Consider the following 24,496-nt stretch of genomic DNA (forward strand, 5'->3'; position numbering starts at 1 on the left):
ATGCTAGATGCAGTGAGGGATGTAAAAGACATCCCATCTCTGCTTTCACAAAGCTTCTAAACTAGTGAGGGAAGACTGACGAACACGTAAAACTGCATCTTCACTGTGTCAGTTATTTGTTTGCGTTATCAGTCTTTCCCCCAGTTCTCACAATGAAGGGAACGGACTTTATCTTATTCTTTTTGTTTTCTCAGGGCCTAACAGATGCCTTAATAAATATTTGTGGAATTCAGTGTAATGAATAAGCATGGGTAATTTTTAGGACAGAGGTTCCCTACAAAGTAAACTAAGAACATAAAGAAACATTTCATCTTCCCTATAGAGAACAGAAAAGACTGTAAGGCAGAGGAGTTATGAAATATGCCAGGTCTTAAAAGATCTGACATAATTAAAAAATGATGAAGAGGTTTGAAGAAAACAGTGAACAAGTGTTTAGAGAAGAGAAAGTATAATAATAGAAGAGTACATCAATTATGGTAGGTACTCTGAACATTTGCTTACTGAATGCACAAATGAAAAAAAAAAAAAGCGATTGAATGACCTGAGAGTATCATTTACAGAGATAGAAATGGAAGATTCCAGAAATGGATGGGCAGTGATGCTGCACGTTTTATGAAAAAAGTGAAGTCCATAAGTAGTTTGCAACATTTTAAAGCAAACAACAGCAGCAGCAACAACCCTCCCTACCTTAGAAGGTACAGTAGTGTGCCCTTCTCTCTTACCTTTGGGACAATGCTTATGTGTCCATTTGAGAAGTCTGATGATTCCACAGGATGTCATTAACTTGAATAATCTCACTCAAGCATGTTTATCGGCAAGATGAAAAATAAGAAATTTAGCTGAATGACATGCCTTTATTTTACCATCATGCACACAGGGAAGACAAGTATGTCAATGATACACTTCCCATTTGACAGAGCAGGCTCAGGAGTATTTATGCTATTTAGAAAAAGAGACACATCAATTACTAAGTTGTTACCAAGTAATATTACCAGGTGAGGCAATCAATTGGAGCCACAAATTTTTTGTAGGTTATTTTTCCAAGAAAATAGTAATTTCCAAAGTCTTCAGTGTCTGACAAGACCAAGTTATTCAAACTATATTTCTAAGGATACAGCTTTAACAGAAATAAGATGACAACTGCTACAAATATTCAAATAAGTTTCTAATATTGTACATGAAAATAAGGTTGATATGCTTCCAAATGTTCCCAACTGAAAGCAAAAGAAAGCTGTACAGCTCAATTATTCCAGTAGGTAGAAATAAAAGGTAACAGCATTTTATATAATACTGAAATAAAAGGAAGAGTATTAATCTTCAACATAAATAAGGTCACATGAAAGAAAGAAAACACCTGAAGTTGCATCGTTTCCTTAAAGAACCCTACTCTAAAAAAAAAAAAAAAAAATGTATTATTTAACACTTCAATTCTATCCATCCCAAACCCAAGAAAAGTATTTCTCCTCCCATCACCCCTTTCTCAAAGGCTCTGTCAGTTCAATCTTAATTCTAGCCCCAATTCTGTAGCTCATTTCTGCCTCTGGCCTTTTGTTTGGTTTTTGCTGCTTAGAGCATCCACCACAATCTCTTAAATTCTTCCACTCTAAACTAGAAATCATCTTTCATTGTATTTAGATCTCTCTCTAAAAAGGGAGACATGGAGTTGGAAAGACAGTACAGGGGCAATAAGAATTCTGGCAGTCTGTTTTATAGGACAACCTGTTTCTGGAAATGACAGCCAAATTAAACTAAAAAGCCTGCTTTTACAGATTTTTCTCAGCTATCACTTTTTTTTCTTTTAAAGAGAGAGAAAAGAAAAAATTTACTGCTACCCTGAAACTTATCATGTTCAGGATGAGGAAGGGAAGCAAATAAAGGTACCTAGGTTTTGTGAATTCACTGGTTGAGGTTGAAAAAGCCTGGTACTTGGAAAGGACATCATCCTCACCTTTGCCATGAGGATGACTCTAACCATTTGTGTAAGAGTCAATAGAGTTTCTGGAAGATTGGGGGGTGGGGGTGTGAGGAATTGAGGCATCTTTTGTGTGCTGGCTGGAAACCTGGGTCCACCATCAGTTTTGAAGATCCTTGTTTACTAGAAATCAGACAGTGAGGCTGACAACAGTCTAGAAGGCGATTGTTCAGAAGGCTGCAGCCAAGGAGAGGGGGCATAGTCAGGAGGAGGCAGCAACAGAAAGTGACAAGTAGGAAGACCAATGGAGTCACACAAACCAAGTAGCCCACTGCTGCTCTCCCTTGACATCATTAACACCCAGCCAATTGTCCAGAGGCCATGTGCCTTGACTGCCAGATGCAGAGCAAGGTGTGTAGGAGCCAAAGCTAGAAATGTAGGTGGTGGTAGCCAGAGCCGAGACCCCTGAAACAAAGAAAGTCCAAGCAGTGCAGATAAAGTGTAATCTACGGCATCTAGTGCTTGCCTTGGAGTGGTGTGAACCATGGCCACGCAGTATGTGGTGTTAATACAAGAGCGGGTGAACAGCACAAAGATCGCGTTAAAGTGGAGGATCATGAAAGTCTCAATCTGGAGGCTGAGAGAGCTGAATGTCCAGAGGGAAGGCGCAGAAAAATCAGCACAGAAAAAGTAGAAAGCATACCCTTGCCGTTGCCCAAGCACAGGTCTGGGGACCCTGTGCTAGAGTATTTCCAAGGACAAAGGTTAACCGGACTGGAATCCAAATGGCCTGGGGATCTCCACTGGCTCCCTTATCAGGCGACGTCTGGGTCTACGGGCCCCTTCACGCAACAAGTAGTACTTAAGTGGATCTGGCCACAGGTCCTCTTTGATAATCTCAGCAATCCTGTCAGATTCTGGAAGGCTATGGTCTGAAAACCAGGTGAAGAAGCTGCAGACTGTATCTTGGTTCCTGCGAATGAAGGACTGGGGTTCATGGCCTCTGCGCCAGATGATGGGAGTGGAAAGAGACACCACTCGGCCTGAGGATCTTACCTCATATTCCTTGACAATCAACTTGTTCCTGAAATACGGGTTTCTTCGGAAAAAGAACTTGAACTTGCAGCCCGTCCTAGGGTGTCTGAGCTCCTTCACCTCCAAATTGGTTATGTACCTTAGCATCTCTGCATCTTGGCCCCTAATCATGGCGGACAGCTGGGGGTGGTTCCGAAAGGCGGTGCCCCAGAAGCCGGGGATATTCTGAATGATGTAGTTCCTGCGCTCCAGGTAGTGTCGACGCATCCGCCCAAACTTCTGCTCCAGCTGGAGGAAGGCTCTGTCAGCCTGAGCATTCACAGTGTCCAGTTCCTGCTGAATGGCCTCTAGAGGGTTCATGCGGAGATCCATATTCAGGGGCCGGGGTCTCGCTTCCTCTATCACTCTGTTTTCCTCCACCACTTCCATTTCTTCACCTACTGGCTTCTCTTCCATCTCCATCTCCTCCTCCACTACCTCCTCATCCATTACTCCTTCCTTCTCCATTTTCTCTTCCACCACCTCAGCCCTCTCCTCCTCCACTGCTACCACCAAGATGGCGCACGTTTCAGTCTTTATGTCCTTGGCCTTCGCCCCAACTATCGCCTCAGACTCGGAGCTCCCTTCGTCACAGGTTTCTAGGGCCTTCTTCCCACCAGAGCCGCAAGGCTCTCCACCCAGACAGTCATTTTTCAGGCTGTTATCAGTTGCCACGGAGGCAGAGGCTGCTTCCAGGCTCTCTGTGGGAGGCGGAGCCTCTTCGTTCCCCGCTGTGGTCTCCAGATGACTGCGATCTCCACTGACTCGAATCCGGGAAGTGTCGCCACAGGCCGCGGGGTCCCGGGGTGCGTCCCTCTCCTCTGGAAGCTGGGGTGGTGGGGGCTCAACGGTCTCCAAGCTGCTCTTACCCGTCTCCGCCATCATCGCCGTCGCCTCGGTTTCTCCTCGGAGGCTCTCGCAGTGGTGTTGGTCCGGGTTTCCTGGGGCACGGTCGGGAGTAGTGATGCTGCAGACTTCGGAGACAGGGGTCCTCTCGCCTCCATCCAGGCCGCTCATGTTGATAGCTGGCGACCCTCGGCTAGCGGGCGACGGTTTTCCTCAAAGAAGCCGCACTCGAGACAAACCGGCCGTTCGCACCACCCACTCTTAGTCTCGCGAGCTTTACCTTGGCGATGACGTCAGAGCTGAAGGCTCTCGCCACAGCGCGAGACTCGCTGAGCCCCGGGGTTGGGTCCGTCGCTGCTTATTGTTGAAGTGTACTAGCGTTAATCAGTTGGATTGGTAATTTGGTTTAATAAACGTTGATCTGCACGATATACATAAATATCCAAAATCAAAACCAAACCTCCTGCTTTGAAGTAGATTCTGATTCATAATGACCCTGTAGGACATAGTAGAACTGCCCCATAGGGTTTCCAAGGCTGTAATGTTCACGTAAGCAGACTAACACTTTTTTGCCTCACACAGCGAAGGGACGCAGCGCTTTAACCACTGCACCACCGGGACTCCTTCCCATATATATATAAGGACTACAAAAATGAGGATCTCTGAGTCTGAAGGCAGTGAGACCGTCCCTGCGATGTATCTGGAAACTCCTTCCAGCCTGTAACTGGCACAGCTCTGTACTGCTGTACTACGTCTGAAATTATTTTTCCAGTTTTCCTTTTTTTTTAGATAGGGAAATAAATATATCCTTTGTTATTCCATAATGGCTAGAAACAAAAGCTTCACTTTTAACTAAGTGGGTAGCAAATTGTTTCTCTTTTCTCAAGTAGGAGTGGCAGGAAATATAAATTCGAGCCTGTAATGTTACTGGGACAAAAAGCTACTCAGAGGTTTTTTTTTTTCTTCTTCTTCTTCTTTTTTTTTTTTAAACTACTAAAGTGATACATATTGTTTATTTTCAGTCCTTAATTTATAATCTGCATTCAAGAGATTATGCTGCATAAGGTCTGCAGGCAGGAAGCCAGGAACAATTTGCTAAATGTTACTCCATGGTCTCTTCCTGCAGGAAAGAGGAAATGATCAGCTATTTCCAGCCCCATAAAGGGTTAATGTATTTAGTTCTATAAAGTAAGAAAGGTTGACTGTAATGAAGTATCTTTTCAGGGCAATCAGCTCATTGAGTTCATTTGAGAGGGATGTCAGTGTCTTTTTGGATGTTTTAGTTTGTTGGCTTGTGAGAAAAACTGGCATCTTAGAGTTATAAACCAAACCCACTGCTGTCCAGTTGATTGCGACTCATAGCGATGCTATAGGACAGAGTAGAACTGTCCCCTAGGATTTCCAAGGTTGTATATCTTTACGGAACCCAGACTCACATCTTTCTTTCCTGGAAGCTGGTGGGTTCGAACAACCGACCTTTCAGTTAGCAGCCCAGCTTGTAACAACTGTGCCAACAAAGCTCGTCAAAGTTGTAAGCTATCAGAGAAATACCGATGGGGGATGGGGCATCCACCACCGTTTTTATGAGGAAAAAAAGAAAAACAGGTTACAATGTGTTACCACAATGGCCTTGAAGTAGAAAACAAACTTGCAGAACTTAAACATACAGCTAGTTGATTTAAGATGTAGAAATGGCAATTTTCCCCCTATTTTCTTTGCCTGTGTGTTAGGCTGACAAATAATGGCCCCCAAAGATGCCCTCGTTCTAATTCCTAGAACAAAAGGGACTTGGCAGATATCGTTAAGTAAAGGAATTTGAGATGGGAAGATTATCTTGGATTATCTGAGTGGGCCCAATGTAATCACAAAGGGTCTTATCAGAAGAGTGTCAGAGTCAGAAGGAGATGTGGTAGTGGAAGTAGAGGTCAGGAGAGAGAGAAAAAGATTTGAAATGCTATGCTGTAGACTTTCAAGATGGAGGAAGGACCAGCAGTCAAGGTATGCAGGCAGCCTCTAAAAAATAAATAAAAATAAAAAATTTTTTTTTCTCTAGACACGGGAAAAGGCAAGGAAACTGATTCTCCCCTAGAGCCTCCAGAGGAGTGCAGACCTGTCAACGTACGGATTCTAGGACTTCTAACCTCCAGAACCGTAAGATAATAAACTTGTATTGTTTTAAGCCACTGGGTTGGTGGCAATTTGCTACAGCAGAAATAGAAAACTAGTACAACTTGGATTGAAGTTTGATTGAATCTGCTTGCCTCAATTTTTTTTTCTAGCAGCAGGTTCTGCAACCTTGCTGGTTGCTTTCCCTGAGATCCTTCCTGACAGATGGGATTTATAATAGCTTGAGGCACTGGGTGGGAGTCTCTTTTTGGACATTGGGGCCATAAATGTACTTAGGCAATACACAGAAAGACAAAATTAAAACCAAAACCTACAAAAAAAAAAAAAAAAGATATTTGAGAAAATACTGTGAGCTCTAGGAAGACAGGGACATGGTTTTGTTCACTACTATGTACCAAATGCCTGGCACAGTGTTCCATATGTTATAGAATGTTAAATGAATTAGCAAACAAACAGAACACAGTTTCTCTTGCCTACAACTTTGGGTTTGCAAAAGAGAAGTGAGGGGCACATGAATTGTCACCCCACTCTCCAGCTGCCACTGGCAAACCAGAGGACCAACCTACTGTCGCAGTAGCAAACTCCTAGCCGGGAGAATGAATTTCTACATATGTATCAAAGCCTGGGAAAACAATTTGTTTTATAAATAATTTACATTTGTGTGGTCACACTGCATGACAAACAAACTCTGAAAGGTGTTTACATAGCAAAGCAGCTTCCAACTACCAGCACAGCATTTCTCTTCTTCTGATTCTTCTCTCCTTTCTGTGCAAGCGAAGGGAATGATTCCAGGCCTTACTTCTTTTCCCTCTGCAAGAAATGGATAGCTCCTTCGATGCATGGCTGAAATTACTTTTAGTAGAGATAAGAATGAATAATGGAACTTTCCACAAAGCCCACTTCTTTTTAATTGTATGATATCATCTTCTATCTTGGAATGGAAATAATTTAATTTGCCCTAAAGTGGAAACTTTTACTGCTGTAATATACTTTTATTTTAAAGCAAAAAGTAATAGCAGACTTTCGCCAGTCGTAGAAGATACTGCCTTATTTGTCCAAGTCACCATTAGGATTTCTGAAAGCGTAATTAGCCCTCTAACTGATAATGTTAGGAAAGATTCCAATTACGGATGGTGTTATGTTAATGTAATCAGGAGTCTGCTGAATGTAATGTCCCCAGATAAGGTTAAGACACTTTGGAGAATTGCATCCTACTCTTCCTGTCAGTACATTTGAAAAAGCTGTGATACAGAATATTTCTGTATTTGAATGAATAAATACAGAAAATGAGGAGACACATTTCTTTGAATTTTAATTATCTGAAAATCACAATAGAGAAATGATTATGATTTTAACTCTTCATTATAGATGATGGAGAGCCCAGATTCTAATAACTTTTAATTAAACAACTGCAGAGGAGATGGGCCACTGAGAGGCAGGTATTTAGAGGGAAAAGCAGGTTTGCATACTCTGTTCCCTTTCTTTTCCTAAATTATTTTTTGCATGGGTGAAGAAGGTACTTTCTGGGATTTTAACCTGATCCAAGATTTATGTGCTTAGGGGGAATTATTTTACCCTGCAGGAAAAAAAAAAATGTGGTTACTATTTGCCACAGATAATTATTGTAAAAGGGATATTACCTGTGGATTTTTTTTTCTTAACATTTTATACCTAAAGTCTTAAGAAGGAGATGTGTGTCTTTTTCATGACACAGGTTAATCTGTTCTTTGAAACGTTATCTTTTTAGGCAGATCCTGTCCATTCTCCAAGACCGAGCATAAACCTGTCTTGCTTTAGAATGTGCTAGGCGTTTTATGTGCATGAAAATTTTAAATTTTATAAAAAAGGAAATAATAACTCTGAAAGGTTAACTAACTTAACCAAGATCATTCCTGTAAAAAAATAAAAATAAAAAATAAATTTTTTTTTTTTTTCCCTGTAGTAACTGCTAAACTCCTCCTCCCTCTCCTAGATGCAGCTTTCCTGGACCGCTCTGCAGTTCACTGAGCTTCCTAGAGCTCTTTTATAAGGTTTACCACGCAATGTAGCACTTAACTATATTCCTCCTCTTAGTGACTGTTCCATACATGTCAGTCTCATCATCCCAGCATTTCAGCATCTTCCCAAGGGATGGGAGCACTGTAGCTTCTTCTGTTGCATGTACTCAGCATAACGATAACAATATCTGATGCTTTGAATAAAATAGAACCTGAAATGATCCTACAAAAACTAACAATGTGTCTACATTGGCATTTTATTTTATTTGAAGGAGGGGTATGTATTTTGGCCATGTTTTATACATTACCTTTTAGTACTTTGGAATATAGGCTATATCTGTATATGACAGAGCATTTCTGTGGCAATTGGCAATAAACCAAAAGGTAGTTGAACAGATTGTGGTTCTTCAGGAAAACATCCACCAAAAAAAAAAAAAAAATGACATGAAGCTATTCTCCGTCATATGGAGGAATCATAGAGTCTTCAGCAATGATTTCTCGGGTGGCAATCAGTTTAGCAGACATTATTGTTTTGCAGAAGGATATGTTTCCTGGTTGTAATTAATGATAGCTTTCATTTATTTAAAACCTGTTGGCGTAGTGGTTAAGTGCTACGGCTGCTAACCAGAGGGTCGGCAATTCAAATCCGCCAGGTGCTCCTCAGAAACTCAGTGGGGCAGTTTTAGTCGGTCCTATAGGGTCGCTATGAGTCGGAACCAACTCGACGGCACTGGGTTTTGGGTTTTTTCATTTATTTACTACTTTTGGTGTACTAGTACTGTTATAAGCATGATCACAGGTATTTTCAGCTTTTATAAGAACCCTGTGGGGTAATGTTATTTTGACTGTTATTTTCCTCACTAGGTAACTGAGGCAAAGAGAGACTGAGACACTTAGCCAAGGTGATGTACAAAGTGACAGACACATGATTTGTACCTAGGAAGTTTGACTCAAGAGGCTTTGCTACCCTCTCTAAAGAAAAAAGTGAAGTCACTTTCTTAAGAGTGTAAGACCATCTTTATTTAATGTTAAATTGACACACAATTTTCTTTCTCTTCCCACAGTCTCCTATCCACCAGCATATTAATATTTGTTAGGAAAGTGCCCAAATATATGCTTTCTACTTAATGGAAAAGAAGTTACTCATGATGCTCAGATTCAATATTTTCTCAACCCTATCAGGTCCAATGACACCAACATTTTCTAAGAAAGAAAGACAGAGAGTCAGGGATGTGCCTAGAATTTAACATCATTTTGCATATAAAAAAAATGTCCAAGTATGATATCTGGTTTTTCAAAGTCTGTCTAAATAAGTCTAAAAGAGCTCTTTTAATAGAGATAGAATAAAAACTATGTGTATAAGAATGCATTGCGTCATAGTTTAATTGACAATCTCTCTCTTTCAGCGATATTTAAAGAATATGTCTTACAACCGATGATGTCTTAAATTAGATGAAATACCATAATTTCCTTCCTGGAAAACTCATTACATATTAAAATAACACAAACGTATTTTGTTTTTATATGTAAAATGATGTTAAATTCTAGGCTTAAAATAAGTATAAGTAGGTTTCCCTCTCAAAAGTGGGGCAGTTTTTTTGTTGAGAAAGACTTCCCTTGTATCACTTGACATGTGGCATACCTGGCCCTACCTAATAAAGGCCCATAACAACTCCCATTCTTGTGAATAACCAAAACATGCTCATACAACTTTCCAAGATGACTCCTAAGGAAGGTACAGCTCCACCTGAGAAATTTCTTTTAAAATATTTGTTAGGTTTGGTATTCCCATAACTTGTCACTAGAGGGAGCAATGGGGCTTTAAGAAAATAAAATGCCTAGTGTAAAAGAAGGTCGATCCTTCACTCTAAACAGGAGCCCTGGTGGCACAGAGGTTAAGAGCTATGGCTGCTAACAAAAAGGTCAACAGTTTGAATCCACCAGCTGTTCCTTGGAAACTCTATGGGGCAATTCTACTCTGTCCTATAGGGTTGCTATGTGTTGGAGTTGACTTGATGACTATGGGTTCACTATAAATGACATGCTTGTAATTTATATTAAATCATCATCTTTTATCCCTCCCCCATAATCGTTTATTCCCACTGAGCTATAACTGTTACAAAGTAGTTTTCTCATATACACTTAGGTTTGTTATGATTTTTTTCAATAATCAAGTCAGGTCAAATAATCTCATATGACCCAGCCTACTGTGACAAGGTCCCTACCCTTTATGGACTAGAGTCACAGACCTGGCTTCAAGTTCCAGCTCTTCCACTCACTAGCTGTTTGACCTGAGAAAGTCACTTCATCTCTCTAAACCACATTTTCTTCTTAAGTAAAATGGAGATTATGACACATACTTCACAGGCTTGCTGGAAAAATAAAATGAAATGTGTATAAAGTTCTTAGCACTGTAAGCTTTGAACAAATAGAAGTTGGTAGTATTATTTGTATTACTTTATACTAAAACTAATATACATTAAAATTTAACTATTATGCAAGACACTATATTTCATTATAAAACAAGTGTGTAGGAGCTCAAAGAAGAAAAATATACACACTGCTTGGAGTGGTCAATGAAAGCTTAAAGGAGAAATAAGACTTGACTTGTATCCTACTATGGAAAAGAGTTGAACAGCTTGAGAAAGAGATGGGTCTTGAGAACTCAGTAATCTTACTTGTTCATTGTGCCCCAGCTATGCACATTCCAACATGCGTACTATACCTGCACTGTCTAATATAGTAGCCAGTAGCCACATGTGTTTATTTAAATTAATTTAAATTAAAGAAAATTTTAAAATTCAGTTTCTCTGTCACACTAGCCATATTTCAAGTGCTTAGTAGCCACATCTGGCTACTTAGATACTTAGCCAAGTTTCATTATGGCAGAAAATTCTAATGGACAATGTTGTTCCAGACACATAGTATCTTCATATGGGGGAAAAAGTGGGGATTGCTGGAACTAAAATTCCATATCATAGGGACAGCAGGCATATGCCTTATGAAAAAATTACATATTGAAATTTATGTTTTTAGTTATCATTTTTTTTTTTTAGCAGAAACTGTGTTTTTAATTGGGAATATGTATTCTCACTAAACCCAAACCCCAGTGCCATCTAGAAGTACTTATTCACTAGCTCACATAATACCAAAAAGATAATCCAAATACTATGTTCCTTCACTGTAAAATTTATAGATTTAGCTAAATTACCGAAATGTTTGAGCCACTACTCTTCAAGGAGAGAAATGAAGTTCGTGGTCAACTTGAGGAATGGTTGGTTGAAAAATCTGAGTAATTACATTACCAGTGCCAGTTGCCATCGAGGCAAACCCTTGTGTGTCATAATAGGACAGTGCTAAATAGAATTTTTCGGTGGTTGATTCGTCAGAAGTAGATTACCAGGCCTGCTCTTCTGAGGCATCTCTGGGTGGACTTATCTTTTGGCTGGCAGCAGAGCACTTATTGCTTTGTGCCACCCAGGGCCTGTAATTGCATTTGTTATTTAAATAATCAATAAAATGTATGCTTACTGGGACACCAAATAAGTTGAAATAGTTTTTTAAAAAATATATGTGAAACAGTTAATGAAAATACATAGATTTTTTAAAAAATCACTTGACCTGTAGTTTGATATAGTAACAAAAAATTGACAGTGAAACTATTTTATAAATATGACTTTTATTTTTGAAAACATTTCAGAATTGTAAGGTTAAGACATGTAAACAAGGGAAAATGTTTCTGTGTATTTTCTAGATGATATGAGGTTTGGATTAGTAGCTAAAAACCTTTAAACATGGTTCCCATGAGCCTGCGTTATTCACCTTTCATTAAAGTGCCAGAGCTCATATATAATCTTTCAATAATGCAAGTAATTTTTTTTCAATGTGAATACAGTCCCAGGGTCAAAGAACCTTTTTATACAACCAGACTTTCATGATAAAAACAGTCCTGTTGTTTTAAGGCACATTTCATCAAGGTCATTTACTACTTTCCACATAAAAATTAACTCAATATGAAAAATTCGTATTACAGTATCTAACCTGATACTTTGGTTGTTAAAACACTTCATCCCTCAGCTGAGAAATCAGTCTTGTGAATTCTTTGGCTCTGAGACTGTACTGCAACTTCTTTCGGTTTGTAAGCAAGAAATTCCATCTCTGAACATCTGTTTTAAAAATGAAAAAGGCTAACTTGGAAAGAGACCATCATTCATTAGTTCAACTATTAGTAGAGATATTGGTATTTATCGATAGTCTACCATATAATAGCTACTGCTTTAAAGCCTTTCCATGGATTATTTTATTTAATTTTTCATCTCCATTATGACATAGGGGAAACTCTGGTGGCGTACTGGTTAAGGGCTATGGCTGCTAACCAAAGGGTCGGCAGTTCAAATCCTCCAGGCACTCCTTGGAAACTCTATGGGGCAGTTCTACTCTGTCCTATAGGGTTGCTATGAGTCAGAATCGACTTGATGGCACTGGGTTTGGTTTTATGACATAGGTAGTATTTGCATTATTGTGAAGATTAGGAAATCTCAGAGAAGTCAAGTGACTTGCCTATAGTTACATAGCTAGTAAGTAACAGAGTGTGAATATTAACCCAGTTAGCCTGGCTCCAAAAATCTTTTTAATATGCCATGCTGCTTTTCTGATTTCTTGAAATCTTTGAGGTTAACTGGGGAACTCAAGGGCTGCCGCCTCTTTCTTGATAAGTTCTTTTTTCCAGGGTTTGTATCTCCAGTGCCTAGCACTAAAAGGATTCTTACGCAGTGTCCGCTGCCTAATTGTGTGATTCCACACTGTAGGCTGGCTTAAACAACCATCAAAACTTTAATATAATTCTCTAAGCAGGATATATGGGTTTTAGGAGACAAGCACCCTCAATGTGGAAGCATTCATTAAATGTGAGAGAAATATAAGAAACAGTATCTACTGCTACTGCTTATATTTCTAACTTAACTATTTTCAGATTCTCAAATGGGATTCAGAGATTGTTTTCGCTGATAAATAAACTCAAAGATAAAAGAGCTATAGCAATAATATTTCATTACCTTGTACTGTCCTATTCTCAGGAGGAAGTTTTGAAAATAAAGGCTTATTATCAGGAAGTCTAATTTGATGGTAATTCTTTCTAACTCATCCTGAGAAGAGAGAGATAATTTGCGTCCTTCCCTCTTAGCATATGATCTACCCATATAATAGCCTCTGGTTATTGGAATCATTCCCCTAATTCCAAAGCTGAGAGGGAAAATTTTAATTGCTTTCTTCTCTCCCAAAGAAAGTTTTCACCACTCAACAACCATGAAACTCCTGAGTAAATATTGAACTTAAAACTGAGTTACTAATACAAAAAAGCAGAAACAGCACCCGCTCTAAGTTTGCTTAGTTCTCTAGTTACCACTGTGCTTTGCAAAGCCATCTGTAGCATAAGAGATCGAAGGTACAGACTGGGAAACTGACCACTTTATTTGTTCTTTCCAAACTCTATAAACTCGAAAACAATATTTGTTGGCATTTACTATATGCAGGGCATAATGATATATGATAGGACACAAATAGCTAAAAAATGAAGACTCTGTTCATTAGGGATTTATGGCATTGTAGAGAATATAGACAAAGAAACAAATAATTATCATACCAGGTGATAACTGCAGCAAGAGAGATATGGGCAAAGGCCTTTGGATGCACAGAGCAGGATGTTGTATTCCTATCATTGATAAGAGAGTTGGGTAAGAATTCACAGAGGAGATAATTTTGAGATAAGTCCTAATGGAAGAGTAAGGTTATAACAAGGAAAGAGAGGGAGAGAGAATTCCAGGCTGATGAAATACCCTGAGCAAAGACCTGGATGCAAGTAATAGCTCAGTCAGCTTGGAGAAGGACTGAAAGATAGAGCAATTGGGATGGGGGGGTGATGGTTAGGTAAAATGGAGTCTGATGGTTAAGGACCTTTTAGACATACACACACACACACGCACACACACACACACGATATATATATATATACATATATATATACACACACACACACATATATATATATTTGCATTTTTATCTTCAAATATTAGAGAATACCGGAGGTTTTTAAAGAGGAAATTGCTATGGGATTGTGTTGGAAAAGGACATTAATTGTCATGTGGAAAATGGTTTGAAGGTTATACAATTAGAGGCTGGGAAATTAGTTATTAAGTGTTATAGTAATTCAGGCAAGTATTGATAGTTATCCTTAGAAATGTGTTATGTTATAGAACAGAATATTTCAGAGAAATAATAAAAAAAGATAATTGAAAAGTTAGATAATAAGAATGGAAGAGAAAAAGGAGTTGAGGAAGATCGGTTTGTTCTTGATGGAGCAACAAGGATGGATGGAAATGTGATTGAGTTAAGGAATAGGAAAAGGATGAAGTTTTGATGAAAGGGGAGAGATCATGAATTCAGTTATAGACAGAGAATTTCATGTGACTGTGAGGCAGCCCAGGGGAGATGTTGGAAGACATATTTGTAGGTCAGGAGAAGAGTGGCATCTACAGATAGAGATTTGGAAGTCTTTAGTGTACCTGTGATAGTTGAAACCATCAGAGTACATGAGAACACCAGAAAGACAGATAGAGGGAGAAGAAAAGAGAGCCAAAAATAGAACTCTGGAGACACCAACATGAAAGAGACAAATGAGGTGCGACCAGCAGAGGAAACTGAGAAATAACCATTAGAGGTAGGAGAATAACCAGAAGGCAAGAGGAGAATGGACTTTGGGAAGCTGAATGCAGCCATGTTGAGTAAGATGAAGACTGGGAAGAAAAGCTCCTGAATTGTCAATTGTGTGGGCATGGGTGCCTTAAGTGAGAGCTGTTTCAGAAGAGTGCAGGGACAAAAGTGCTATAGGAATAATGACTAAGAGAAGAAGAAAGTACAGACATGGGAGGCCAGTTCTTGCACAACCAGCAGTAAATCACAGAAGAAAGACTAGGTGACATTTTCAGGAAGATATGTGGTTGAGGGGAGAATGTTTGCAGGGAGAAGTGGGGTTGAGGAAAATCCTAAACATGAGTATAAACTGAAGTAAACGTGAAAATCCTAAACGTGTATAAACTGTACTGGACTTCCTGTCTTTATGTCTCCCAGAGAGGCAGAACTTTAGGCTAAATCAGACCTTTGGGGAATCATAGACCTGGCAACAAGTAAGGAGTGAATGATTTAATTGGGAGTGTTGAGAAAGCAAACGAAAAATTAGGAACAAGCTAAATGTCAGTCATTATAAGAAAGGTCGGATAAATTATGGCATGTTCATACAACTGAATGTCATGTAACCTTTAAAAAGAATAAATAGATCCAAAGAAGTGACCTGGAAAAGTATTCATGTTTAATTAGTTAAATGTAGAAGAACATTGCAAACCAATATGTCTGTCATAATTGCATTTTAATAAATAATGTTAATTCACATCCACATATCTGTATACATGGGGGAAATATTTGGAAAGGATATGCACCAATTGCCAACAGTGGTGATCTCCAAAGGAATGGGGATTGGAAGAGGCTTTGAACTTCTTGCTTCCTGTAATTCTAAAGAGAGATGGTGATATTAACAATGATGTTAATACTTCAGATTTAAAATATTTTCCAAACAAACATTAAAGAAAACACACACAACAATGGAATAATTTAACTTTGATCAAATACAGAGTTTAGCATTCATTCAAAAGGAGAAAACGTAAACTAACAGATTTTCTTTGACAACTCTTTTGGCTGGTATTTAAAGGTTAAAGCAAAAACACTTGCTCAAAACTGTGATGTTGAATTGAAGGTGAATTCAGGCTTTTTTTGTTTGTTTGTTTTGCTTAAACCTAAGAGAAAAAGCCGATTTAGGATTAAACAGTGATTTGAAACAGCTGAAATTCAGTCAAAAACTTAATTTTTGGGATGCCCCTCTCTATTTTGGAGTGTCACTGGCTTTAAAAAATGAGCTAAAAGCGACCTTGGTGATCTATTTGGTAGTATTTCTTTTGCCTATTTTTAAGGTATGTTCTTTAAAAATGTGTGCAAATGTTAATGATTAGTGAATAGTTAACAAATATGTCTATTTTTATGAAAAGCTATTTTATATGGAAGACTTAGAAGCAGGGTACTGGAGCTAGCAAAAAACAAAGCCAGCTTTGAATAGCTTATTAATTGGAATTTTATCCAAGGTAACCAATTGCTTTTAAAATAGCAATACCATAATATTTATGTTTGTTTAAATAAATAATCAGTAAACCGGCCTTCTTAGATTTAATTTGGGGTCTAGAAGTATTAATAGAAGCATCAAGGAAGATGGGAAAACCTTAGGTAATGGACTTGAAAAGCTTGAAGGGACAGGGACTCCTGGAATGGAGAGTAGGTAGGAGGGGTGTTTGTAAAGGGAGGCGAGAAGACGGCAGAGAAAAGGCCTGCAAACCTCTACCAGAGTCATAGTGTCTCAGGTAGTTTATCATGTCAGAACCTCAGTGCAATCTTACCATCTAGCCTCTGGCCCTGTCCTGAGACCAGAAGGGAGAACAGAAGGAAGAGAAGAGACATGTGCATAACAAGTCTTTTCCCCAATCTCCCCCTAAAGCCAAACCAAACCGAACCCGTTGCCTTCAAGCCGATTCCAACTCATAGTGACTCTATAAGACAGAGTAGAACTGCCCCATAGAGTTTCCAAGGAGTGCCTGGTAGATTTGAACTGCTGACTTTTTGGTTAGCAGGTGTAGCTCTGAACCACTATGCCACCAGTGTTTCCATCTCCCCCTAAACCATCTTTATTACCAATTCTCAATGCAGAACACAATAATATGTGCAGAACATACTCTCTTGGAACCCTGAAGTCTGTTAAAATGGATAGAATATTCACCAACTACTTACTGAGCACTTACTGTGGTAGGTATGATAAGTGTTGAGGCTTCTCGGACGAAAGACACTGTTCCTGCCCTTGAGAGACTGTCCAGTGGGGTGGAGGATGATTTGAAAATAAAGCATTATACTGCAGAGTGAAAGGGGAATGTTAAGTACATTTTATTGAGTACAATCTGAGCACTGAGCACAGAGAAAATAGCTAGTGAGTGCCTGGGGGTTTGGAGAAAGCTTCGTAGAAGAGGAGACACCTGAGCTGGGACTTGAAGGAAGAAAAGAGGTGTGAAAGGAGAGGATGGGAGATAGACATCCTAGGTTCAGACAACATCCTACTCAAAGACAAATGCTTGGATCATATTTGAAGGGCTTTGATGCTTGCTGTGGGGTATTGTGTTCTGTCATTAATGTCTTATTGAACCCTAACAGCATGCATTTATTTGTTCCTATTTAAAATTGACTTCATCCCAAAGATTTTTTAATTTTAGGGTCTTCATATAAGATGAGATATGATCCAGTAACTGAGTTTGTCAACATATAGAGTGAGAAAGCAGAACTACAATATGGAAAACAAAATACAACACCCTTAATTTAAATCTTTTAGCAAACTAGAAATGTCTAGATTTTCAGAGAGCAATAAGTTGTCTCCCAGAGATTGATTGGTATGTTTTTTGATATTGTTAGTTTCACTTATTTTTTGGTGAATGACTCTGAACCACTCTGAACCCTGAAAGAGAACAATTGTGGTCCACAGATAGAAATAGCTTTATTTAAAGGGAAAAGGAAAATTGTAAGTTGTCTTTTTATTTCCATTCTAAAAATAGTTAGAACATTATTATTAGAAGCCTCTTTGAAAATAAAACTTTATTAATTGGTACTTCTCTGATGGAAATTTTTCCATAATCTCATCAGTTTTGCCTTTACTTAGTAAACCATTTTTCCCTAGTTATCAAATCAATAATAAATAACGGGTATTGGAGTTATATTTATAATATATAAGACAGATAAGCCCTTATCATTCAGCCTCATCAATCTGGGAACATGTTTTTTCAATAAATAAATGTTCCTAAAATATTATGTGCCAGGCAGCAGTGGGGTTAGGCAGCATTCTAGAGACTGGGGATATAGCTTTGAATAAGACATGCCAAATCCCTGCCATTTAAGAGTTTATATTTTGGTGTGGGGAGATAGATAATAAACATGAAAACATATTTAAAAAAAGACAATTTGGGGGACCAATACATGCTCTAGAGAAAGTTCAAGAGCAACTGAAGCTAAAGGTGGTAAGAGGAGGCATTTCTGTGGGGGTGATATTTGAATGGAGACCAAATGATGAAAAGGTAGCACATGCAGAGATTCACTGGGAAGAGTGTAACAAATAGAAGGAACAAAAGAGAAAAGAAAATTCTAACTCACACACACACACACACACACACACAAAAAGATTTACTAGTCTGACAGAGATTGGAGAAACCCCAAGAGTATGGCCCCCGACATCCTTTTAACCCTTTATTGAAGTCACTTCCTGAGGTTCGCCCTTCAGCCAAAGATTAGATAGGCCCATAAAACAAGACTAAATGGGCATACCAGCCCAAGGCAAGAACAAGAAGGCAGGATGGGACAGAAAAGCTGGTAATGGGGAACACAAGGTCAAGGAGAGGAGAGTGTTGACATGTTGTGAGGTTGGCAACCAATGTCACAAAATAACATGTACATTAATTGTTTAATGAGAGACTAATTTGCTCTGTAAACCTTCATCTAAGGTACAAAAAAAGAGGAAAGGCCCCGAGATAGGTCAAATCTGTAAACATAAGGATATTGCAAATAAGCTTAATTTGGGAGGTGAGATCAGAGAGATGGGGTGGTTAGATCATGTAAGGCTTTGAAGACTCTACAGGAGCTGGACTTTAATCTGGTTACTATGAGAATCCATTTAAGAGCTCTTGGCAGGGTGGGGTGACATCATCGGGTTCATGTTTTAGAAAAATCATTTGGGCTATTTTGTGGAGATTGGATGAGGAGTGAGAGTGGAGGCAAGGAAACCAGTGGGGAAGCTGCTGCAGTGGTCCAGGGGAGTTGAGATTGGCTTGGACTAGGGTTGTAGTCATGGAAGTGATTAGAAGTGGTAAGACTCAGAATATAATTTGAATAGGTAAAGTAGAGCAAAGCTATCTGATCCTCTGTCAATATCTCCTTGGCATTCACTGTTTCAATGCATACTGAAGGCTTCCTACTGCCTGGTCAGGATGCTAGGGATTTGGTACCCCCAGGAGTAGCCCTCAGCCAAAATAAGTGCAATACACATATTTTTTAAATGCTCTTTTGATCTGGTTTTGGTGGCCCGGCTAGAGACTGGTCAGCTTTATTCTTGAGCGGGTAATTTAATCTATACCCACTCAACCACTTCCCTTATTGGGCTCTCACACTTCAAGGCCACTATGTACCCACCTAATCTCCCTAGGGCCATGTATTAAACAAGTAGTGATAGCCCCTATGCCCTGGAGCCCATGAAATTATTCAAAATACCCAATCCTCAAGAAATCTGTATAACCTAGCTATCCCTACCCTGCTTGCCATACCTAAGCTGCCTCCTACAATTCCGGCTTGCTATTAACCTGTCCCTGTAACCTGGCTGCAACCCTCTATGTGGCCCTACATTCTGTCATTTGGAGCTATAAGTAACAGAAAGTTCTGCCTTTCCTCTATCTGTCTTTGTGTTGTGGTTGTGTTCTACCATCCAAAGAAGATATCCCCCTGCTGCCAGAAGATATAAGTATAGCTAATATATGATTTTGAAATAGTCACTATCCAAATCCAAAAGAAATTTGTTGCCCTATTAGGCCCGTGCCCTGGAGCAGTCGAGCCAATGAAACGTACCGCCAGTTAGAAACTGTGAGAAAGTTTATTTAGGAGGTATACACCGCCGGGGATCCAACAACAACACAGGCTGTATTTATGGAATTCCAAACAGAAGTTTTACATTAGAGCTTGTACAGAGTTTTTACAAGGGTTAGAAGGTGCCTTGGTAGCCCACAGATGGCATGGCTGGAGGAGTTATTCATTATGAAATAGTGACGAGAGACTATAAGACTAAAGAGATAACATGTCAGACATCTCCTTATCAGGCTAAAAATATACACGTCAGACATCTGGGTTCTAATTTCCCTGTGAGGGATTTTAAGTCACAGGTGGCTGGACAAAACAAAACAAAGTTATTAGCATCAGATCAAAACAAAGTCATTAACAAAGGTACTTGGAAAGGAGAAGGCAGGCAGAAAAAAATTATAGGTTCATCATGCCATTAGTTATGTCAAGTTCTCAGTAGCCCATTTTGAAAAGGAGAAAACATGCTGGGGAGTATTAGGGCCACAAGTTGAATAATACATATCCTAGCTTCCTAGGCTTTTGGGTGGGGAGCAAATCCGATGTATGTTCTACACCATCTCAAAGGCCCCAGTGGGATCAAGACCTAGCAGCCCTCATCAGTATAAAACCAAACTAGTTTCCATAGAGTAAATTCTGACTCAGGGTGTCTCAATGTGCATCAGAGCAGAACTGTGCTCCATAGGGTTTTCAATGGTAGATTTTTTGGAAGGATTGCCAGGCCTTTCTTCTGAGATGCATCTGGGTGAACTTTGTCTCAGGAAAAGACAATGTTCAGTGCGGTCAGTAAGACAGAGGCATAATATGCTGACCATGCTATCTAATTTTAGTCTGGATTTCTAGGCTAACAACTATGTTTTTTTTTAGAAAAACATGTTTTTTTCTCAGTGGTCAAAACCAGGATGTAAAACCGTATGCCCCAAGAGATATTAACCAAGTGACCATCTTCAAAATAAATGTACTCATGAAGAGTGCTGTCTGGGTACTGTTGCCAACAATATATATATATTTTTTTTTCACAAATAAGATTTTTTATTTGTTACCATTAAAAATCTGAATTTTAAACAGATTCTTGAACAGGTGGCTCATAGCCATCAGCTCGTTCAACTTTAGCACCTGTCTCATCTCCAGTAGCTTTTCCAGAGCTACTACCTTCACCATGAAGCTCCATGAGTTTTCCCAATTCAAACTTGGGCTTCTTCAGCATTTTTACTTTTCTAACAAACACATCATGGAGAGGATAAATAGACTGGCAAGCCTCTTCTATGTCTTTCCCAATGCTGTCTGGAGTCAACTTATTGACCACTTCTTTCAAGTCATTTGTCGGCACTTCTCGGGTCATGATCTCCATCATTTTCTTCCGGATCTGGCGGACTTGTTGATGCTGAGCATAAGATGTTTTCCGAATCTGATTGTTGCGTTTTTTAGTAAAACCAACACAGAACAGACGAAGCAAATAACCATCGGTAGTCCTGACATCAACATGTGCTTCAATCATGGTCTGCCATTTTTTCACCATGGAGCACATTTTGTCACGGGTAAGGTCCATGCCATGGAAGTTGGTCAAGCAGTTTTTGCCCTGAACATCCTCAGTAATTAGCTTGAATTTTCTAAATGCAACTTCCTCGTTCTGCAGGTCAGCAAGGCTCACTTCAAAAACACGACCCTTGAGGCCATCAGATGCAATTTTTGTTCCTTGAGTTCTTGTGACTAGTGTTTTCCCAATATTTCTTATATTGAACATAGCCGGTGCTTTCACATCATACCAATCTTTCTTAGAAAATGGATCAACCACTTTCTTCTTGGCTCCTTTTTTGCCACCTTTTGTAAGGCGCTTGTTCTTGCCGACCGCCATGGTGCTGCTCAGAGGGCCAAAAGGGCGCCAACAATATATTTTTGCAACATAGACAAAGAAACCACATGTAAGCATCTTGTGACCATGATGTAAGCATCCTGTGAAACTATCTGTAATTACTAATTATACTATTAATAATCAGAAACCAATCAGAGTGTGGTTATTACAATATTCATTGATTTTCCTGTAATTTCCCTCCCTATTTTTTTTTTTTTTTTGGTTTGGTTCCTCTTTTCACTCCATAAGAATACTTGTATAAGAAACTGCCCCAGGACTTCCTGGTTCCATTTTCAATGGACTACATAGCTCCCCAATTGCAATTTTTTTAAACCCTTAATAAACCTCACTGTTTTAATTAGAAAGAGCATTCAAGTTTTTCTCTACAACAACTTGAACTGCCAAGCTTTCAGTTAGCAGCCACGCACATCAGCCGTTTGTGCCGCCCGAGGACTCTGTGCTTATCAGTAACCTACTCATAATGATACCCTGTATTGCTTCCTTCCTCCCTTCTCTCATTTCCTTAGCCCCCTACTAGTCCTCCTGAGGTCGTCTCCTAAGTAAATTACTTGCATTTCAATCCCTGACCTAGGGTTGGCTTCTGGGGAAACTCAGTTTAAATTTTAGTAAATTTTAAATAATTAATGGGGATTACAATGCCTTTTCAGGATGTAATCACCATTAATTAATTATTTTAAATTTGCTAAAATGTTTCAATAATCATGTTTTTAGGATTATTTGATTCGTTATACATACCTCAAGACAACTAAACTGCATTTCCACCTTAGGTGAATCTATTTGCAAGGTCCTGTGTATGAATCTTTTTCAGATTAATTATCTGAGCCATTTTCAGCAGTCATTCCTTGTCAAACCGAGACATGTTAACTTGGAAGAAGTGCAGCTTCTCTAAGCATCTATTTGCCTCTTAAGATATCATCTACTACCATAATAAGGAGCCCTGGTGGCACAGTGGTTAAGCGCTCAGCTGCTAACCAAAAGGCTGGTGGTTCAAACTCACCAGCCGCTCCACAGTAGAAAGATGTGGCAGTCTGTTAAGAAAAGATTACAGCCTTGGAAACTCTATAGGACTGTTCTACTCTGTCCTATAGGGTCTCTATGAGTCATAATCTACTAGAGGGCAATGTTTTTGGGACCACCATAATGGAGCTGTCTGGAATTTAGTTGGGATCTGTGATCACTAGCTTCTCAATGAATTCTTGATGAGCTGTTGTAACTAGAATTTGAGTTATTGGTTCACACATGGTGACTAAACATCCTGGTTTGCTTGGAAGTGAGGAGTTTCTCTGGACTGAGAAATTTGGTGTTAAACCAGTCAGTCCAAGGCAAATTGGAATAGCTGGTCATTCTATCAGATTTAGGCCCTGGAGTAAGAAATATGAGTTCTAATTCCTGATTTTAAACTTATTGACTTGGTGATCATTATTTATCTGTAAAATAGAATTAATGCTACTACCAAATTCATAAATGTGTTAAGATAAACTAAAGTTATATACATGTGACAGGTAGAATAATGGCTTCAGAACCTATGAATATGTTATATTGCACGTCAAGGGGGAATTGAAATTGCAGTTGGAATTAAGATTGCTAATCAGCAGAGTCTGAGATAGATTATCTGGATTATCTGAGTGGGCCCAATGTAATCACAAGGGTCATATAATGTAGAAGACAGAGGCAGAAGAGGAGGTCAGAGTGATACAATGAGCAAAGAACTCAATGAGCCATTGCTGGCATCGAAGATGGAGGAAGGAGCCTTGAGCAGAGGAATGCAGGCAGCCTCTAGAAGCTGGAAAGGGTAAGGAAGCAGATTCTCCCCTAGAGGCTCCAGAAGGAATGCAGCTGATAACTTTGATTTTAGCTCAATTTGGACTTTGACCTGCAGAACCGCAAGATAAGAAATTTGTGTTGTTTTAAGTTACTAAGTTTGTGGTAATTTGTTATAGCTGCTATAGAAAACAAAACATGTGAAATATCTAACACATTACCTGACACATAACGCTCATGCAGTACTTTTAGCTAGCTCGGTTTCAGTGTTGAGACTTACAGAAAGTATTTGACTTTTTGAGTTGTAAACTTATTTTACTTAGATCAGTTAATTTGAAAGCAAGTTGAATGTTAGGATAGTTTTTACTAATTTTTATATTCCTAGAATGGTATCAATTTGCAAAAAAAAAAAGGCTGTTGCTCTAGAGTCAATTCCAACTAATAGTGACCCTATAGGACAGAGAAGAACTACTCCATAGTGTTTCGAAGGAGCAGCTGGCTGACCTTTTGTTTAGCAGCCAAGCTCTTATCCACTGCATGAAGTAGGTGTGTTAGTCATCCAGTGCTGCTATAACAGAAACAGGATGGCTTTAACAAAGAAAAGTTTATTCTCTCACAGTCCAGTAGGCTAGAAGTCCAAATTCAGGGCACCAGCTCCAGGAGAAGGCTTTCTCTCTCTGTCAGCTTCAGAGGAAGGTCTTTGTCATCAGTCTTCCCTTGGCCTGGGAGCATCTTAGTGCGGGAACTTTGAGTCCAAAGGACCCTGTCTGCTCCATGCACTGCTTTCTTGGTGCTATGAGGTCCCCATGTCTCTCTGCTTGTTTCTCTCTTTTATATCTCCAAAGAAAGTGGCTTAAGACACTACCTAATCTTGTAGACCTTATCAATTATAACTGCTGCTAATCCATATTATTACATCATAGTGATAGGATTTACAACATATAGGAAAATCACATAAAATGGTGGACCACCACATAAAATGGTGGGCAATCACACGATACTGAGAATCATGGCCCATCTAAGCTGACAGATATTTTGGGGGGACACAAATCAATCCATGACAGTAGGTAACAAATATTAAGTGGTGTTAAGTAATAAATATTAAAACCAGTTGCTGTGGAACTGACTCTGACTTGTGGTAACCTCAGCACAGCA

General features: G+C 39.2%; 2 protein-coding genes across 2 annotated transcripts; both read right to left on the bottom strand.

Annotated features, from left to right (window-relative positions):
- Positions 1-834: 834 nt before the first annotated feature.
- On the bottom strand, positions 835-4,113 carry TSPYL1 (TSPY like 1). Its single transcript, XM_064290054.1, has one exon. It carries the CDS (start codon positions 4,001-4,003, stop codon positions 2,678-2,680), a length of 1,326 nt encoding a protein of 441 aa, XP_064146124.1. The 5' UTR covers positions 4,004-4,113; the 3' UTR covers positions 835-2,677.
- A 16,605-nt stretch (positions 4,114-20,718) lies between these two features.
- Positions 20,719-21,593, bottom strand: LOC100671808 (small ribosomal subunit protein eS1-like). The gene has a single exon (XM_064290069.1). The coding sequence runs from the start codon at positions 21,560-21,562 to the stop codon at positions 20,768-20,770; it is 795 nt and encodes a 264-aa protein (XP_064146139.1). The 5' UTR covers positions 21,563-21,593; the 3' UTR covers positions 20,719-20,767.
- Between the last annotated feature and the right edge of the window lie 2,903 nt (positions 21,594-24,496).

Source organism: Loxodonta africana, chromosome 1 (assembly GCF_030014295.1).
Source record: "Loxodonta africana isolate mLoxAfr1 chromosome 1, mLoxAfr1.hap2, whole genome shotgun sequence".
Lineage (NCBI taxonomy): Eukaryota > Metazoa > Chordata > Mammalia > Proboscidea > Elephantidae > Loxodonta > Loxodonta africana.

What these genes read in the sequence shown, in the direction of transcription:
- TSPYL1 (XM_064290054.1), bottom strand. Translation starts at nt 4,003, where the DNA reads ATGAGCGGCCTGGATGGAGGCGAGAGGACCCCTGTCTCCGAAGTCTGC.
- LOC100671808 (XM_064290069.1), bottom strand. Translation starts at nt 21,562, where the DNA reads ATGGCGGTCGGCAAGAACAAGCGCCTTACAAAAGGTGGCAAAAAAGGA.